Source organism: Urocitellus parryii, chromosome 4, assembly GCF_045843805.1.
Source record: "Urocitellus parryii isolate mUroPar1 chromosome 4, mUroPar1.hap1, whole genome shotgun sequence".
NCBI classification, from domain to species: domain Eukaryota; kingdom Metazoa; phylum Chordata; class Mammalia; order Rodentia; family Sciuridae; genus Urocitellus; species Urocitellus parryii.
In genome coordinates, this window is record NC_135534.1 from 31,993,940 (window position 1) to 32,014,645 (window position 20,706).

The 20,706-nt window shown below is 45.4% G+C and overlaps 1 protein-coding gene across 4 annotated transcripts in view; it reads right to left on the reverse strand.

Moving 5' to 3' along the window:
- Positions 1–20,706, reverse strand: part of Kiaa1549l (KIAA1549 like) — a 257,863-nt gene that overhangs the window by 73,824 nt on the left and 163,333 nt on the right. For all 4 annotated transcript variants that reach the window (XM_077797483.1, XM_077797482.1, XM_026404625.2 and 1 more), the window contains exons 7-10: positions 17,457–17,619; positions 15,988–16,047; positions 10,268–10,419; positions 5,272–5,443 (exon numbers count right to left, since the gene is read on the reverse strand). In XM_077797483.1, coding sequence (XP_077653609.1) covers positions 5,272–5,443; positions 10,268–10,419; positions 15,988–16,047; positions 17,457–17,619 — 547 coding nt within the window. The remainder of the gene's footprint in view (positions 1–5,271; positions 5,444–10,267; positions 10,420–15,987; positions 16,048–17,456; positions 17,620–20,706) is intronic.

Below are 20,706 nucleotides of genomic sequence, written 5' to 3' on the forward strand. Positions count from 1 at the left end.
GTACAAAGACATGCACTGAGATGAAAAGGAACAGTGGTTACTTAAACTGCAAGAATTTCAGGAGAGGACAGAAAGGAAAAGGAGATGCTGGGTTCTGAGTGCCTCCTCTGTGCTGGGCACAGGGACGGGTCCTTTGTCTGTGAGCTCTTCTTATTCCAGTTTGCAGGTGAGGAAACTGAGCCCAGGGAGGATGGACACTTTGATAGGAAGTCATTTCTCTAAAACAAATAGTTTAAGTTGGTTCTGAATTAACATATGAGCAGAAGTGTGAGCACACATACACACGTGCACACACACACACACACACAGTATTTGTCAGAAGGAATGAAGTCAAAGGGTCTAAATAATCTAAGCACAGAATAGACTATTCTCATGTGGACAACTGTTGAAAGGAGGAAGAATCCACTCAAAACTGTTTGCAGCTCGTTTCTGTGGCCATTTAAGTCCACAGCTGGGTGGGTGGATGCCGGGGAGACTCTGCCCAGGGACCAGTACTCAGCCCATGTCGTTCTCCTCCTTCCGGTGGCATCTAATCAATGCCTCCGGTGGCATCGTATCCTACTCAGGGTCCAACCTGTGAGCCTAGTGATTGTGGCCCCATCTGTGCCTCAGACCTCATCACACCACTCTGCCTCTCAGTAACCTCCTCGCTGAGCCTTGAAGCCCCCTCCACTGCTGGAACCTGGTCCCCAGGTGTCCTCAGGGCTGCTCCCTGCCTCCCTTCTCTCTCTTCAGGTGTCTCTCCAGGGTTACTTCCTCCCTGATGTTGTTCTTGACCCCCAACAATTTAAAATTGCAACTAGTATCTCCTCCCCATTGCCCATCCCATCCCTGCCTGCTTTTTCTCCATGTCACTAGCATCTAACATTTTTCTTGTTCTGTGCAACTACTCTGCCCATTCAGGAATGTTAGGGCCACAGGCGCAGGGATTTTCTTTTTTTTCTGTTTCCTTCACTAACACTCTACAGTGCCCAGGGCAGTGCCTGCCACCCAGTAGGTGCTTAATAAATATTCCTCGAGGGAATGAATAAAAGTGAGTCCTCAACGCTCCACTCTACTATGTCCTTTAAGTGGCATTTCTGAGAAGACGGTCTGATGGCCACAGAAGTCAAACCACTCTGCATCTCATGGGAAGAATGTTCCCCAGTCCCTTAGCTGCCCAACTGCTTTGAAGAACTCCTCACTCTAGATCTGTAAATGGAGCTGATATCAGCCTGCCCCAGGGAAATCAGCTGCTTCCTAAGATGTCAAATGCCACCTCATCTCCAGAGGTGGTGAGGCTCAAGCGGGCATCACAGATTCCAGTCTTGATGCTGGGACTAGCAATTTAGAAGGCCCTAAAACACAGGATGCTAACCTTCTCTCTTCAGTGGGACAAAGCATTCCACATTGGGACCCTCTATTCAGAGATCTGACCTGGGATTAACATTGGAGGCTGATTTCAAATCCCTGAGAAGGCAGGGTTTTAAAAAAATGTGGACCTATTTTCCTATTATTGGACCTATTTTCTTCCTCATCGGCTCCTGGGAATGGAGGCGTTTCCCAGACTCTGTCCTCTTCCATCCTTTAGCTATATTCCCTTCCCAAGCACCTACATTCTGGGGGCATTCTAATCTTAACTCAGATCTATATGCACAGCGCAGCCTGACCTCGGAGTTCTGCACACCTCCCTCTGCAGGAGTCTTATAACCACAGGTGGTTGCCCAGGAGAGTGACAGGCTGTCACTCAGGAAGCTGCTGCCCCAGGCTGAGCAGGAAGGAATGAGGAATTGGAGAAAAGGAAGTGGACTTGCAAGTTACTGGAGAAGGGAGCTGAGAGGACTGAGGGGTTTGAAGGGGATAGAGGAGCAGCAGTAAAAGGGAAGCAGCCTGGAGCTGGGCAGGCTGGGGTCTGAAATCCGAGCCACAGTCAAACCTCCGAGTCATCCCTCCCCACCCAGGCTCACGTCCAAAGGCTCCATGCACCTAACCTGATATGCCCTCCCTCTCCAACCCCTGCTCTCAGCTCCTTCCACTGTCCTCATTGATGGTCATCAGCAAAGTCCCCTGAGCCTCAGCCTCTTCCTGGACACATATTCACCTCTTGCCTTCAATGAGGTCAGTTCTTCATCTGTTCCATGTACCAGAGGCCCGAAACAGAAATGAGGGGGTCTCAGATCCATGGCTAAAGGAGTAGATGGACTGGGACGGGAGGAGTGACGGACAGGAAGAGACAATGGGCCAGGTGCAAAAATGTTCAGGGAGCGATGGGGCCCGTGTGTGTGTGTGTGTGTGTGTGTGTGTGTGTGTGTGTGTGTGTGTCTAGAGATGATGTAGTGAGGAAGAGGAGCTTGGAAAGGTCTGGGATTTTGAAAGAATAGAAGAAGTGGTCTGGACAGAGCAGGCAGGACGAGGAGGGGTGTCCTGGAAACCTGTCATCCTGCTGGCCAGCTTGCTCTGCCACCCCTGCTCACGTGCCCCACACAACCTCCACGTCGGCCGCCAACTCCATTCAGTATGCCCCAAGAGAGCAGAAATGGTCAAAGAATGTGTCCCCAGGCTTCCGTTACCAAACAGACCCTTGTACTCGGCTCTCTCTCTCATTACAAAGGATGAGCTGCCCCTGTGGACCCTTCTACCCTCTACCGGTAAGCTAGATCCCAGCCCCTTATCCACACAAGGACTTTGCTGGTTCAACCCTCCTCTCTCTCCTGCATTGTCAAAGCCTCCCTCTCTACTACAGCACCCCCACTAATATCCAAACTCACACCAGCATTTCCCAGGGGCCCCTCCAACAACTGCCCTGTTCATTTCCCTATTTGTCATCACCACTTCCCTATCACAGTGCTCCTGGGCCAGCCTCATCCCAGACACCTCTCCTGCCAAGATCACCAAGAGTTCTTCACTGGGCCTTGCCTCTAGAGCATATAAATGGATAAGCCCCCCACCCCACTTCTGTGAGATTCACTTTCTGGGCTTGCATTCTGAACCCCTCTTTCCTGGGTGTCCTCCCAGCCCCCTGCCACTCTTCCACACGCAGACTCCACAAGATCAATTTCATCCTTTTTTCTCGAGCTAGACTCTTCTGGTTACCCTCACCTAGTCCCTTAACTCTAAATGTCACCTGTATGTTGACGCCCAAGTTTATCTCTCCTAAGTTCCATGCGGGTGTCTAGTAGACATCTCAAACCTGACGTGCCTAAAACCAAATTCCCAGCTCCATCTCTCCCATTCCCACTCCAGCTCTGCTGAGCCTCTTTGTCCCACACCTTCTGCATCTGGCCAAACAGCCTCACAACACACGCTCAAGGCAACACTAGGAGTCATCCTGACGTCCTCTGATTCCCACCTCCTCCTGCTGCCACACAGGGAAGCCACTACCCTGCCCCACCAGCTCCGTCCCCCACTTCCCAAATGCATCTACTCCTTTAGTCTCTGCTTCTAGCACCTTCACTGTCTCCTGGCACCTGTTCTCTATCTATGGCTTATTCTCCACCTAGAGAGAGAAAGAGCTGTGAGCAGCGCCTGGGAATCCACACAGAAGGTGCAGCAAAATAGAGAAAGCAGGTAGTTGACCAGAGATGAAGACAGAGCCTACAAAAAGGAAAGGGAGAGGTGCAAAGGAAAAGAATCTTGTTCCAAATGTCATTTCAAAAACCAGATTGCAGAGCGACCATCCTCATCCTACACGAAGGTGTGCCTTGAGGATTATTCTGGCCAAGCATGACAACCATGGGCAGCACCATCACCCTGGAAGCAAAAGTCATCCCCAATGAAGGATGGAGGTGAGGAGGAGAGGAAAATAATGAGGCAGATGCCCGGTTCTTGAGGAGCATGGACACTGGCTAGGAAACCCGTGGGAAATGACCTTCCATGACCTTCCATGCTCAGGGTTGCCAAGCCCTGAGATTTCTGCCACATGCAATCTCTCATCTTCCTACCTCTCCTGTTTCATTATAGCACTGGTTTGGGTCCCCAGTGCCTGAGACACCAGGGAACCTCCTCACTGATCCTGCCACCTGCTGCCACCTCCTGTCTTCTCCCATCCTGGACACTGCCGACCAATTAACCTCCATAAGTAAAGGGTTGTTCCAAGGAGGTTACGACCCTGCTCAGAAATCTTCAAAAGCTCCACACAGCCCAATAGGTACCATCTCCTTCCTCTGCCATTCAAGACCTAAGTTTTCCAATCAATACACCTTTCCAAATCCATCAAATCCCCCACCTGTTTCTCCCCGCCCCCCCAGGCCCTCTGAATCCCTTGTGTTTCAAGTTCAGCTGGTACTTTTCCTCTGCATTCTTTTGCTCACGGTGTTCTCCTTTCGGAATGCACAGTCCCTCTTCTCCCTGTGCTGAGCTCTTGGAGTGCAGTAAGATAAGAACAGGTTTGAAGTCAGGCTGATCCAGATCTGTATTGGGGTACCTAAGTCCTGGTTCTGTGATGCTGAGCAGGTTATTTTGCTTTTTTGGAGTCTCAGTTTCCTCTCCTTTGCAGATGAATAAACAATGCTCCAATGAGAGTAGAAGGCAAGGGAATCTAGGTAATTAGCAGAGTAGCTGCCACAGGGAGGGGGTCAGAGAGGTGGCTATTGTTTTATTCTTTTCTCTTTTGCTTAATTTCAGATGCCCCTTCAAAACCAACCTTCCCTCTGTTGACCCCCATGTCACACTGCCTGGTCCAGGCTCGTCCTGCATTAGACATCTCTGGACCTGCATGAACTCCCTGGCTCCTTAAGGGCAGGAACCCGGTCTTGCCCTTTTCTGTATGTCCTTCAGCACTCAGCTCAGTTCATGCAGGACTCTATAAATGTTTGTTGTATAAAATTATCTTTAATTCCCCCAGCACACAAATGTAATCTCAGTTGTAGTAATTTTTCAAAGCTGTTCACTAATTATACGAGGAGGAAGAGTAAGCAGCACTTGGGGGCAGAGAGATAACATTTCCATCATTTGGATATTACAAAACACGTCCCTTACCCAAAACCTATTGCTTCAAATAACACAGTCAATATCGCTGATTGATTTAAGAACCTTCCAGAACAGGGATGTGGGTGTGGCTCAGTGGCAGCACTAGCATGTGTGAGGTGCTGGGATGGATCCCTAGCACCCCCTTCCACCACACACACACACACACACACACACACACACACACACACGCATGCACACAAGAACCTTCCAGAACAGAAATACGTTTAGCTCTGACACCATTAAAATGAGTTTTGAGAATCACTTTGACTCACAGAAAACACTGAACGGCATTAAAAACACTGAACGAGAGGACATTTCTCTTACGGTCAGCTTGCAGAAGGACAACATGATGCAGGGTCAAGGCCATCCTTTGGGAGTCAATGGTGCTCAGGATCTTGGCAGCTGCGGTCCCCAGCAGTGGCTTCCCGTTGTACAGGGTGTAGTAAGTCAGCTCTGCTGGGTCCTTTGGTCCTGGAACACGCTGCATCTTTACCATCTTTCAGAAAAAGAGAGGCCACGTGTTTACAGGGCATCTTGCAAGGCTCCTGCAGGCCCCCGGGCGGTCAGCAGGCTGAGTGGCCCCACACCCTACATGTTACACAGCCACCTTTGTTACCTCCCCACAGCCAGCGCCTCAAGAAGTCTGCTAACGCAGGAGCCGGAGACTGGGAGGAGAAGGAAGATGTGAACATCTGGAAAGAACAGTTTGAAGCTGGAGATGAAAACATGCGATAGTGATGTTTCCCAGCCCCCACAGAGCTCTGGCCTCATTAGAAAGTAGGACTTCACGTTAATTCAGGGCACGCTAGGTTGTTCTCAGACAAGATTTTTAATTTCAAATATCTGCAATTGCCAGAAAGAAAAAAAAAATGACCTATAAGTCTGCATTCCAAGCTATCTTTGATAAAAGCAATTCTTGACAACACTAAATTCATTTTCTAAAATGATATTTTTTTTGCTTTTCTTTACTCTGAAAGTGATGTATACTCAATATAGAAAAATTTGAAAATATGGAAAAAGCATTAACGAGTGTAATAAAAATGATCTATAATCCCTCCTCTACCCACTAATTACTGTGATCATTTTGGAGTATTTGCTTCTAGTCTTTATTTCCACACAAACCTTTTCTGTGTTATTTTACAAATTATTTATCATACTCCCTATATCATGTACCACTATGTTTTACTTCCATTATTAAGTGACAAAATATTTCAAGAACTTAAATGTTTATTTCTGCACGGCATCTCAAATGCCTAACTCATAAACTTATTTCACAAATCCCTTATTATTAATAATTTAGATAGTTATTACTTTTCTATTCATGTAATTAGCAATTGATAATCATAAGTACAGAAACATGAATTTTAATGCCTGTATAATGTTCTACTGTATGCATGCCTGGTAAACTTAACTAACCATTTATTAGTGCACATTTAGGTTATTAACTTCTGCCCGGATAACTAACAATAAATAAACATTTAAACTGAAGCATAGTATTTTCCAAAGTATATACTATATATCTGGAATTTTGTAAAGTATTAAAAGATATTGCAAAATTCTCAGAGCAGCTTTCATCATAATAGTGAACACACTGAAAATTCAAAAATCACTAGTAGACTAGATAAATGAGTTATGGTAGAGCAACCTAATGAAATACTATAGATCAGTGAAAATGAATGAACTGTGGCTATTGGCATCAATGTAGATGAATATAGAAGCCTGATATTGGGTGACAGAGACAAATCACAGAACATAAAATTCAAAACAGGCAAACCACATGATACACTATTTAAGGATACACACATAGATGGTAAAATCTACACAGAAAATATAGTAATAATTTAATATGGAATCCAGAATCATGCTTTACTCCAATAGGAGGGAAGAGAGTATCATCAAAGACACATAAAACCCTTCCGGAGTAAGAAAGGGTAATGATCTGACCTTTGGGTTCTAACTTCTTTTCATTAGTATACATTCTTCTGAACATAGACTCTATATAAAGATTCAAAAATGGACATTATTACAGTCCAATAAAAACGGGCAAAAACATCTGATCTGACACTTCTCAAAGGAAGATTTCTGAATACCCAATAAGCACATAAAAATGCTCAATGGGGAAATTAAAATTAAAAATATGAAACACTACTATCTACCTACTAGGATGGCTAAAATAAGGACTGACAATACCAAGTGTTGATGAACATATGAAGCAACTGGAACTCCATGCCTGGTTGGCAGGTATGTAAAATAGTACCACCATTTTGGAAAAAGGTCTGGTAGTTTCTTATAGAACTACTGTATAACAAACCCCGTGAACCATAAATTCCACTCCTATTAACCCAAGTGAAATGAAAATGTGTGACCACAACAAATGTATAGAAGAACATTAGCAATAACCTCATTTAATAGCTACAAACTAGAAAAAGACCAGGTATCTATCAACAAAAGAACATATAAGCAATGGTTACATTCACACAAGAGAATATATTTCAGCTATTCTCAGCTACTGGAATCAATGTAGATGAATACAGAAGCCTGATATTACAACATGTGTAAATGTTAAAAGGTGACCTTCCTTCATGACCCCGGAGATTTAGATAACTAGAGTTTAAAGGTATTCCTCTAGTATATTTGATATTGCAACATGTATAAATCTCAAAAACAGTATATAATACTCAGTCAAAGAAGTTTTATACAAAAGTAATACACTATACAATTCCATATGTATGAAACACAAGAACTTCAGAAACAATCTGTGATTTGGATTTTATGGAAACATGTGTGTTGTGGAAAGTATGTGGAAGTAAATGGAAACAATATATGTTATCAAATATAAAATGGAAACAGTATAAGGTTAATCTTAGAACCTCTATAATGAGTATAGGAGTGTTCACTGTATAATTTTTTCAACTTTTGCTGTGAGTTTGAAAAAGAGTTCATAAAACAGATATTATGCAAAATAAGGGTTTTACTGACAGGTTAAATTTGGAAATAAGTATGTTGAACAGAATTAAGGAGATTAAAAAGATCCCCCCCCTTTTTTTTAAGAGTTTGGGAATGCAAATATACTTTGGGAATCTTCAAGAAGGAGTTATAAGATGCAGTCTTGCAGTGTTGCTCAGACCAATCTAGCAAACGAGCCCCTCTGCCTCTATTTAGCTTACAGAACCATTTTCTAGATACTCCCTGGAAAACATTGCCCTCACTTTTTTGTCTTTGTGCTCACCTTTACCTTCTTGAGATAAATTTCTGGGAGTTAGCTAAAGACATCTAGAAGTCTGTGACTCACTTGCCTCCAGGAATTTCATACCAGTTTCTCTGTGTGGAAGTGCCCGTGTCACTGTGTCCTCACCCATGCTGGATAGGACATTTTACTAATCTTTGGTAGATAAGAATGACATCTAAATGGTAGTTAAGGCCTGCATGGCTTTGATTACAGATGGAGTCAAACATTTAAAAGTGTTTACAGGTTATATGGTTTCTTCTTAGGATCCAATTTCTTCCCAATATATGAACTAGAGGAATACCTTTAAATTCTAGATATCTAAATCTCCATGTTCATGAAGGAAGGTCATTTTTAAAAATTCTCTGAGTACAGAAGAAAGGCCTCTGAGTTGGATGATTGAAGCAATTTAGAGTAAATGCTGGGAGGGAAACTTGGGCATGCTTTTCCTTTCCCGATAGGTGGAGAAGTTAGTGCAACCACGTAGAGGTGAATGATCATTCAGATATCTATGAACGTCACTCAATTTCTTCTACCCAGGGTTTGGGGGTGATGTCAGAGGATCTGCAGAAACAAACCCCTACTTGCCTCACACTGACTTCGTGGGCAGCTATAGGATCAAGGGCACTGTGCACTTGATAAAAGTGAGAGAAAACACCTTTGGAGCCCTTCTAGACATGCAGAATGTGTTAGGTTTCTTAGGATTACAAATGACACCAGGACTGTTGTATGGTCCTTTTCTCCTCCTTTGGCTGATACAAATCTCCCTGCACAGACATCCGACCTCCTGTCTGCCATCTGGAGAAGTGTGGATTATAGGGCTTATTCTATGGAACCTACAGAGGGAAAATCACAAACCCAGCATGTGAAATTAACTGTCCCTTTACTTTGTGATGAGGTCGTCACAGACCACAAAGATTTTCAGAACCAAAGCAGCAACCAATAAGACAAGGGGCCAGATTCCCAACTGTGAATAAGGGGACGTGGCGTGGTGTCAGGGGCATGATGCTGACTCACGCAGGGAGAGAAGATGGGTTGCTTAACTTTTATGCTTGCACGGGGATGTGATCTGCAGGCGGACTGTGACGGTGTCTGCAATTTCCTTCAAGACTTTCCTCATTGTGTGACACTAGGCAAGTGGGCTAGATGAGGTCAATTATCAATCAGGAGGTCACCTGCCAGGGGCAGCCTGCTAGATTCCAATTAGGGAGGCCCACGTGTACAGAGGCACTTCTATAATTTGATATCATGCTCAGCATGATAATTTTAGTTAATTAGCATAACAGATGTTAGAAACGGGTTCTCACTGGTGAAGTCAGGAGTATTCAAGATATGTGGATGGGTTAGAATATGCTAGAGACACTCCCACTCCTGTGGGAACTGGGTATCTAGGGAGGCTTAGAAACATTGACCTTGGGCATGGCGACTGCCTTGAACAGACCCCACAGAGGAGTTTCATGCTCTTAGTTTATCTGAGAGGTGCAGGAAACTGACAGGAGGGTGAAGAGGTGATGCATGGATGGGGAAAAGAGTCCGTGACGCAGTGGGTGACTAAAGCTTTCTTCTGTGGGAAAACTCTGAAAATGTTCTTAAAGAAACATTTCAGAATTCCCCTCTCTAAGAGGTGAGGGAGATGGGGTATGTCTAATTCCCACGCACTTCAGCCATCATGGCCTGGGCAGGCGGGTTCCAGCATCCCAAGTGCATCCCTGCAGTGGAGTTCCTCGGCTGGCTGTTGAAATTCCGGCAGGCATACTTACTGATGATGGTAAGAGGGTGTGAGGGCAACCCTAGAGCCTGCTACATCTCTTGCCTAAATCACTCTGTGCTCAAGTCTTCACTGTCAGTTTGGTGGCTTCTATTTTTTAATTGACTAATACAGACGATGAAACTTCATTTCAGAAATATCTCCATGTATGCAGACTCTGTTCTGAGATCTCCTTCCCTCATAACCTAGCTATTCGACAATGTAGGAGGATGTTTATGAGCCTCAACTCCCCCCAAACCTCAGAGTAAATGGCTCAGCTGGTGGCAGCGTGGATGTCCTCTGTACAGCCCAGGATGCACAGTCCCTCACAGTTCTCCCACACCTACCTGCACAGTGTAGCTTCCCAGGGTGGTAGCCCGTTTAAATCGCCGGCCTTGTTGCTGGGACATCATGAAGAGCTGGGCCAGGCGTTGCTCCATAACCCGGGCAAAACTCTGGTTGTAGAGGCCCACCAGCGAGTTGTCCACGCCCTGCAGCACTGTGGAGGCAGAAGGCAGAGGGGGTGCTCAGAGGGCAGACGCCCTGCTGACCAGGGACCACAACCACCATCTGCCCTAGATAGCCCTAAGGGTCACTCTGCTCTACCTCATCCTTACCTCACTTCACCCTCACAGCAGTCCAGGAGTTAGGAATCACAATCCACCTCTTATAGATGTTGAAAAGTTTAATTGACTTGTCTAAGTCTGCACACCTTATAACTAGCAGCCCTGACTCCAAATCCTGGGCTCTTTCCTCCAGGAGCAGTGGCCTCTCTTACAGGGCTCTGTCAAACCCAGACTTCATTTAAGATGATGTGCATTGCTAAGAGTCCTCCATATGGGAACACATCAGATCTGCAGGTCAGCGACTTGGGTTGGGAGCTGGTTCCTACTCAGAAGCCCTGGCTCAGGGCTACCTTGATGTTTTCCCTCTCAACAGCTTTGCTGAGGAATCTCAACTCCATCCTGCAACTCAGCCCCTTACATCTGGGCAAACCGCACATTCAGTATCCCCATCTCTCTCTCTTCTGCAGAGTCTTGTTGATGCCCGCCCCTATAGCTACCTAGAGTCTCCCAGGTCCTCTCCCAGCTAAAGAGTAGGACAGCTTAATGGAGAAAATAAACTCTCTACACTGGCTCTTGCCAGTTGTGGGACCCTTGACAAGCCACTGGGCATCTCTGGGTCCAAGTTTTTCTCTTTAAAAATGGAATAAAAAAGTGTACATTTCCAGTGAACATATTCCTAGTGGACTCTGAGGTTTAAAAAAAACAGGATTTTTTTTTTTTTTTTTAAGGTGGATTCCTTCATCCATGGCTAGGTTTTGGTAATACTCAGTTGCCACAGTCTGGCTGGGCACAATTCAGGAGCCACTTGTCAAAAGAAACTAACTTTATTTTTAGAACTACAAATGCCAAACAAAACAGCTCCTCAGGAAAAAACCCTCAGAGCCCAACTGCCACCACCGGCTTCCCACAAGCCTCTCACCCCCACACCAGCCTCTCCACCTCCCACAATCCTCCTGCTCTTGAGGCCGATTGGCTGGGTCGTGTGGGTGGAGCCAAAGAAGTCCCCCAATGAGCAGCTCAGTGGAGGAGCCAATCAGCTAGATGTTGCTGGGGCCGCTGTGAGCCAATCATCAGCTGGCAGCTGGAAGTTTGCTGGGGCCCTTTTGGCTGGGGCTCTCAACACTCAGTATCTATAATCAACATGTAGGTGTTGACAGGGGAGTTCCACGTCATGGGTAGTACATGGAGGGGGCTTTAACAAGCACTAGGCCTGGGGCTGGGGTTGTGGCTCAGCGGTAGAGCACTTGCTTAGCACATTTGAGGCACTGGGTTCCATCCTCAGCATCACATAAAAATTAATTAATTAATTAATTAAGTTATTAAAAAAATAAACACTAAGCCATTTTAGGACTGCTGAGGCCACTTCCCCAGTCTAGACTTTGCTCCATGTCCCTTTGGAAGCACACTTCACCTCAGATGAACGACTGCAGCCTTCAAACAGCCACACCAAAACTTCTAAGTCCTAAAAATACGATCACTTTCTTAAGAGACCAAAACTGACAAGGGCTGGGAATGTAACCGAAGAGCTTCATTTAACAGAGTTCATTTGACCACAGTGTGGCCAAGCATGGTTAACACCGCCCGTCCACCAAGGTACGGAAATAGCTTGTAGATAAAAAGGGTGTTGTCATTATGGCACCCAGGACAGCAGGGTGCTGCCAGGGGCCACCCCAAGGATCACATCCTACACGGGGCCAGACAACGCAGTCAACCACCACAACACACACAATAACAAGACGCAGAGCGTGAAGCTGCAAGGGATCAAGAGAGAAATAAACCCGCCGCTAGGTCTCCAAAATTACTTCTTTGAAGCCATAAATGCCAAATAATCCCCCCCACCCAAGGGCGCACAGCAGCTCTCTTTTTAGGGCCCTTGTGAGAGACTCCAGCTCATCTGTCAGCTGAATTCCCGCACAGACAAAACTGCTACGCTGTGTGATTGAGGGCCCCAAGAGGACTCTCAGGATTCCTTGGGTGCTTCCTACCTGGGGGATGGGAACTTTCTGGTCCAAAGGTAGTTCATCTAGTAAAATCACAGATCAAACTGCTGGAGTCTTACTCCTACATTGGCCTCCCTTGATCAGTGGATGAGAGTGAGAGAGGGGACCCCTTTTGGATTATTTATGGAACTTTCAGCCAAGACTCAAAGGCAGACATTAAATAAAGGCAAGAGTCGAAGACCCCAAGGTGATGACAAAGTCGGAGAAATGGATACTGTGATGTCTGTTCAATACTGAATATTTCTTATGCCACTGAATTATACACTTAAAGAGGTTAAAATAGTTATTTTATACTAAAAAATTGAAAATGCCTCTAAGGAGCACAGGAGGCTGTGGGAGCCGCAGAGGTCTAGAAGTCAACACCTGGACGGTTCCCCCATGGTTCATGCCAGCTCCCCTAAAAAAGAACAGGTTCTTCTTGGGGGAGCAGCTGGGAGGGCTGAGGAGTTGCATGCAGAGGCTTGAGATTGAGTCCTGGCTCCCCCTTCTGAGTGTTCTTGGGTATGTCACTTGGTTCCTCTGGGCCTTAGTCCCTCATCTGAACACCTTAGGATTGGATCTTTGTGAAGAGCAGATGATTCTTCTAACGCAGTGCTCTAAGGCACTTGCCTGCATATGAATAAGTGGTAGCTATTGCCTTTGTCACAATGGGCCCCTTCTCATTATTACAGGAAGAAATAAAGTGAGAAGACTGGAACTATATGGCTCCTCTCCCTTCCCCTGAGGAGTGTGGCAGGCCTGGGGCCTCTGGGCCTCTCCGTCCACCCTGTGGGCAGTGGTGAGGGAGGTGCGCCCACCTTTCTCAGGGTGACACAGAAGCTCAAACACCTCAGCACCTCCGCCGGATCCCCGGCCACCCACCTCAGCCCCCACCACTGACTCAGCCTAGGGCAGGCAGACAGGTCCCTCGCTATGTTCAAAGGAACTCCATCCAGAAGATTCCATGACTTTCCCATCACCGTTCTCTTACTCCTTTATTTACAATCATACCAGGCTCTAAGATTCACACAACCAGGCCCTGTTCAGCCTCCTGTGCTCAAGTTGAATTGTTTTATTTGTGGTTGAACAAAGATTCTTCATGATCAGCTGAGACCTCTCCCTCATCCTCAAGGTGAGAGTGTGCAGCACAGAGGGCCTGACTGACTTGCTCAAGGACACCAGGGTAACTAAGAGCAGAACTGGAGAACTGATCCATCCCTTCCTGGGTCTTGTTCATTTTGCTTCTGGAGTGAATTAAAAAGATGAAGCAGCCTGAGATGGAATCTTACTTCTGTTAGGTAGCAATATCGAGCTGGATTTTTCTATTTTGCCTCATATACACAAACCGAACTTGGGTCCCTGGAGGGCAGAGTAGCCCCTGTGTTCTCTGTAAAGGAACTGCAGGGTCATCCTCAGCCAATGACTTTCCATCAAGGAGGGATTCACCCTCTGGGAGAGAAGTGTACAGTGTGCAAAGACATATTCAATATAAGTTTAGTTGGAAAACATGTCAGGGTTTTAAAATATAAAAAACAGAAAGGGGACTTGCGGCTATTAGCATCAGTGGAAGACACGGCACCTATAATGCCCTAGAGGAAAGACTAAAAAGTTCTCTCATCTCTCAGCTCCCTGTCTCCTTCCCCTTTTGTTGGTGATGGGCAGATTGGAGGTGGACACCCAGGTATTCAGAAAGTAGTCCTGGGTGGAAGGAAAGGCAGAAGGCCAGGCTGAAACCAGGCTCCAGCCCTTCCCAAGCACAAATCAACTGATCCAACCAGCCCCAAACACAGTGATGGTGACAGCTCTATTCTGATCACCAACTGCAAAAATAGCAAAACGGAAAGAGGGTCGTCGCATAGTGGGTGGGCAGGGGGATGACCCAGGAGAGCCCTGGAAGCAGGACACTGGTGGTGGTGGGGGGGCTTCCTCTTAATGTCATGGCACTCAAATCAAGGCAGAGCAAACACTGCAAGAGGAGGAAAGGGTGATGCAGGTGGCTGTCAAGGACAGGCCACGTTCAAGAGTGGCTGCGTTATCACCCAAGGCAAACCTTCAAGTCAGAGAAGGGGGAAATAGCTGTCCATGAAAAGGCACCATTCCTTGAGGAGGAAACACAGTTTTGCAAATGTTACATAACCTCCTGGTTCCAAAACTGTGTCGCTGGGTTAGCACTGTCTCTCTCAATGGGCATAAACCCCGATGGGTGGGTTTTTAATTTTCTTTTAAGACATGTCTTTTTAGTTTGCCTTCTATTTTACCAGGTGAAATAATCTGTATATTGAAGGCTCGGTGTGCGTGGTGGGGAGAATTTTCTGAAGTTTAGAAGAGGTCTTGAGTAGGCCACATCCAGCAGAGGCAGGTACCCCTTAATTGGTATTTTAGGTACAGCCCAGCTGCAGCTAGTGTGGGACAATAGTGTGCAGGGGACGTTGGAGACCAGCCTCCTCCCCCAGACGTGGATTCCAAGCCTTGCAGGAGATTCTCCCCTCCTTGAAATGGGCTGAACTGTGTTCCCCAAATTCACATGTTGAAGTCCAAACCCCAGGTACCTCAGAATGCAACTGCACCTGGAGAGAAAGTCTTTAAAGAGGTAATGAGGTTAAAATGAGGTCATGGGGGTGGGCCCTCACCCAACATGTCTGGTGTCCTTATAGGAAGAGGAAATTAGGACACCGGCAGAGGGAAAACCAAGGCCTCAGAAGAAACTATCGCTGCCAACACCGATCTCAGACTTGGAGCCCGCAGAACTGTGAGACGGCAAACTCCTGCTGTCTAAGCCCCCAGCCTGCCGTGCTTTGCCGTGGCAGCCGCAGCACACCCAGATTCTTCTCTCCACACTTCTCCCCTGGATGATTGGGCGGGTCACTCTACCTCCTACAAACATCTGCTCTCTCCCTTTACTCTCAATTCTTGTTTCCCTCATTTTCAGAAGGCACTGTCTGGCTTTTGAAAGACATAAATGGAACGTTTTGGCTGTTTCATAAAGTTCAGCTGCAAAATGTCAAGGTTAAAAAAGAAAAAAAAAAAGGACACACCACCCAAACACCCTATGCATCCACACGCCCTCACTGTCAGGGTGTGCCAGGACAGGACGGGTGTGGGGTGGGACTCCCACTGGGCAGGAGGAGCATCCAGCCCTCCTCTGATTTTATTTTAGGTTTTACAAGGCAGTGCAGAAAGAACTACCATCTGTACACACAGGGCCATTCACAAGGACGTGTCCTAGGCATCCACAAGGTAACTTCTGATAGGTGGAGTTTTTGCAAAGAGGAAGCACTGGGGTTGGAGGTGGGCTTCCAAGGTAACAGTTTTAAAATGTTCAATAACCACCATCAGTGTGAGGGCTTCCCTTGGCTTGTTTCCACATACTTCTGGTCCTGGAGAAATAACTCCTTGACATATAAGACAGGACCAAAAAAAAAAAAAAAAAAAAAAAAAGACCAATCCTTTCACTGAAAAAAAAAAATCAAACAAATCAACCCCCACAGCATGAAGAGGGGGAGTAACAGAATGAGAGATTACCTGTAATCACCCAGTAGTCTCTAGTTGTTTCTGATGTATCAAGGTTGGGATATTCCAGTGCTAAAACCAACAAGAAACACACGGAATTACTTTTATAGGTTTTACATGTAAATATAAAACAGAGAACTGACTTGCTGTTCAGAAAATGAAAAGTCTCCATTAAAGGTGAACTTTCCTATAAAAAGTGTTTAGGGCTTCTTGAGTTTCTACTCTTTCAGGTTTTTCCATCCAAACCTTCTCCAATGGAAAGTCTTCATTATCAAGAGCCGCAGCTGCCACCTGTGTTAGCTGGTGTTTGCTCTTTAAAAACCATCCAGCTACCAACAAAGTCATCAGGAACTGTTATATCTTGAATGGATTTTTTTTCCAATGCCAAGAACTTACATTGTAGCCAAGTGCTTGTAACAAAAGTTCTCCTGCTACTTTACCAGTATCATGACTCTCAGAGTTAACAGGTGGAAAAGAATCAGTACAGTGTCTGGTATATAGTTCATGCTCAATAAATCTTAGCTGTGGTTTTATGAGAATATAAAAAGAATGAGAGAAAGCAAATTTTCACATGCTTCCATGTGACAGAATGTCACCTTTTACATCGTCTTTTCCCATAAAATGCATCTTTCCTCACCACATGGAAGCTTGCAGAAGCTCACCAAATATATATTAAATATTCAAAACTAATCTCAGTGGCTACTATGTGCTAAGTACATCACCTACACATTATCTCATTTATTTATAGCCTCAGAAACAACAGTAGAAGGAACTTATGAAACAATTTATGTGTTTACCGAAAAACTTGCCCACTGACCCTGTGAAACGTAAGAGTGGTTTAAATTTAGGAATACAAACCTTTATTTCCTTTGACTCCTGAGTAAGTGTTCCGGTACAGAATGTAGGCTGCATTGTTGTTGATGCCTGCCGCATGGTAATGAGGATTACGTAACTGAAGAATTAAGGGAGGTGAGGCCACAGACTATGGAGATTTCATCAAGTGAAGTCACAACGTTGACTACAAATGGGCTGCATTATGATATCTATAGCCAGGGCAGGGCCTGAAGTTCCGGGAACATTTGTTAACGGCAGAAGTGGGAGAAATGCCTAGAAACCTAGTTTGCTCAAGGACAGCTGTCCTTGCAGGCAGTATGATAAAGTCAGAAGGCAGACTGCCAGGGTTCAAACCCAGGTGACAGCTCTCACCAGCTATGCGAGAGTAGGTATCTTGTGAGACTTCTTGGAACTTCAGTTTCTTCTTCTAAATTTGCACTGGCCTTATAGGATGGTTTTGAGAACTCAATGAGACAAGAGACTTGTGCAACATACTTTTCATCAATTCAGACTCCATTTATTGCACGTTTGGGTGGTTATTTTATGACAGTAAGGGTAGCATGTGGTCTGGCACAAGAGAGGTTCATGGAATGGAGAAAGGCTCCAGAGAAGCAACAGGGCCCCTGGAGGTGACGTGATGTACTCACGTTCAGCAATGGTGAGCGGTGGGTAGGTGAGGTAGAATCCCACCAGCTCGGCCGAGAGCTGGCTCAGGAGACTGCTGGCCACCGTGCCATTGAGGAATGTGCTCTGATTGCCCACGACGTACACCAAGGTGACAGCCTGCGAGGCGTTGGACGTGCTCACAATCTGAATTGACACAGGAGGAAAGGGGCGGGAGACGTGCAGATAAGATGAGGGTCTGTTTCCAGGAGGCCGTGGAGGGGGAGTTTACGCAGAAGGTCAGGGTAGGAATGAGAGGGAGGAGGGAAAACAGCAAGAAGAGACAAGAATAACAACCATCATCGACAGTGATTGCTGGCTGCACGCCAGGCATTGTGCTGAGGGAGCATCGGTTCCTTTCATCCTCGCCACAACCTTACAGATGAGGAAACCGAGGCCCAGAATGGCCAAGGGATTTGCCCGGGGTCCCACAGCTCAAAAGTGACAAAGTCAAGATTCAAACCCAGGAAATCTGACTTCAGACTCTTAACGAGTGTGGTTATCTTTCCTGGGGGCTAATTTGTCTCATTTATGAGAAATTGACTTTTATGATTCTGGAAATATAAAGCAGACGATAAGAATGTTAAATATAAGGAAGACACAACTGCTCAGACAGGGAAAGCTAGAGCCAAATTTGCAGAGTTTTAAGTCTGAAAGGACCAGGAAGGTACGGTGTCACAGAGCGGGTCACCAACGTTATCATGGCACAACAGACTTGATTCAGAATTGAGAGCAATTACATCTCCTTGTGATCTACTAATTCAATATCGAACATTTTAAAAATCCTGAGATGGCATGGTTTTCTTTTCATATTTTGTGTCCAATTCAGTTTTTTGGTTGCTGGAAAAATGAACTTTTCTAGGTCAATGTATGGACAAAAATATCCCCAGATGAGATTTGAAAAACACACACAGGGGAAGTCATTCGACTCGCCGAGACATTTTTTTTTGCTGGGTTCCGTGCAGTCCCTCCCCCTCCAGAGCCATTTTTGCCACCCATCTGTCTGTCCTGATCATGTCCCCAGGGCAGACCCTTGTGGACCACCTCATGGGCTCCTGTGCCTGCTGGCTTCGGCTAATGGGGGCTTGGGCCAGTGGGCCAATTGACACCTGGACTTTCTCAGACCTTTGTGCTAAGACAGCATCCCTCTCAAACTTGACCCTGAAGAAGGCTGCTGAGATGAGTTTCTCCACTTTACCTCCCACTTTTTCCCACACTTGAAGTTCTCTTTCAATTCTCTAACCCAGAGCCATATTCCCACAATTAAAGATAAATTGAGGAGACGCGGAGGGCACAGTAGGCTGAGGCAGGAGGATCATGAGTTCAGAGTCAGCCTCAGCAAAAAAAAGCGAGGCACTAAACAACTCAGTGAGACCCTGTTTCTAAATAAAATATAAAATAGGGCTGGGGATGTGGCTCAGTGGTTGAGTGGCCCTGAGTTCAGTCCCTAGTACCAAAAGAAAAGAAAAAGATAAATCAAGTCAATACCCAAGTATTCAGGCCTCTGTCCAAGGTACCAAAAAGTAAAAGAATTTATCCATTCAGCTCTTGATGGACACCTGTGTTGCTTCTACCTTTTGGCTGTTGTGAACAATGCTGCTATGAATACAGGTGTACAAAGAACTATTTGACTCCCTGCTGTCAATTCTTTTTGATATATACATGCAGCAATGGGCTTTCTGGATCATAAGACAATACTATGTCTAATTTTTAAAGGATTCACCATTTGGTTTTCCACAGTGGCTGTACCCTATGTATATTTTCACTAGCAATGCACAAGGGGTCCAATTTCTCCCCATCCTCACCAACATGTAATATTTTCTTGTTTTTTAGAATGATCATCCTAATCAATGTGAAGAGAAGCTCGTGGTTTTGCTTTACATTTCTTTAATGGTTAATGAGGTGGGCCATATTCTTAAGTGCTTACTGGCTATCTATATATCTTTTTTTGGAGAAATATCTATTCAAGTTCTTTCTCCATTTCTAATTGAATTGTTTGGGTTTTTTTATTATTGGGTTGGTGGAGTTCTTTACATGCTTACATGTCCTGGATATTAACCACTTATCAGATATATGATTTGCAAATATTTTTACCTATTCTGTGGGTTCTCTTTTCACTCTGTAGGTAGTGTCTTTTGATGGACAAAGTTTTTAACTAATGAAGTCTGATTTATTTATTGTTTCTCCTGTTACCTGTGCTTTTGATGACCTATCCAACAAATTGCCAAATACAGTGTCATGAAGTTTTTCCTCTGAGTCCTACAGTTTTAGGTTTTCTAGTGAGGTCTTTGATCCACTTTGAGTCAATTTGAGGAGATGATAGGTTAGGATCCAGCTCCATACCTTTGCATGTGGAAATCCAGTTTTCCCAACTTGTTGAAAAGACTAACCTTTCTCCCACCGAATAGTCCTGGCACCCTTGTCAATGATAATTTGAGCATATACAAGAGGAATTATTTCTGAGCTCTGCTTTATTCTGTTGGTCTCTGTTTGTCTCTATGCTGGAACCATGTTTTTTTGGAGTAGCATAGCTTTTTGATTTCTGTTTTGAAATCAGAAGTTGTGAAACCTCCAAACTTTGTCCTCTTTGAAGATTCCTTTGGCTATTCAAGGTCTCTCGAAATTCCACTTGAATTTTAGGATGAGTTTCTCTATTTCTGCAAATAAAAGATCACTGGGATTTTGATAGGGATTGCATTAAATCTATAGATCCCCCTGGGTAATACTGACATCAATTTTTAGTTTCCCAATCCATGAACATAGGATGCCTTTCCATTTATTTGATCTTCTTGAATACACTCACTTTTTATAACCAAGAAAATGGTGACCATTCTTGGTAGCTACACAAGCTCCAAAAATAAGAGGTCCATAGGTCTGAGACCAAAGCCACAGCACTGGTCCCTGAGAGTCATGCCTGTCCTTAAATAGAAGCAGCTCTTGCAGGGGACACTTTCCTATCACATCTTTACTCTCAGGTGCCTGTAGCTCCTGACCTGGTCTCTGACTTCTCACTCACTCACACAACAATTCATTTCGCTAATTAGTCCTTCAGGCTGATGGAGCCGAGAGACGTCGTTCTGGCTGCCCAGCACCCATTCTCCCTTCTTCTAGGACAGCACCACAATACCCTTTGGGAACCACCTCTCCTCTCCCTCTCTGTCCATGTGCTTTGGATGGGGCTGCCCCACCGGGGCTCCAGGAGTGGGCATCTGAGCCAGGCCTGGGTGATTGGGA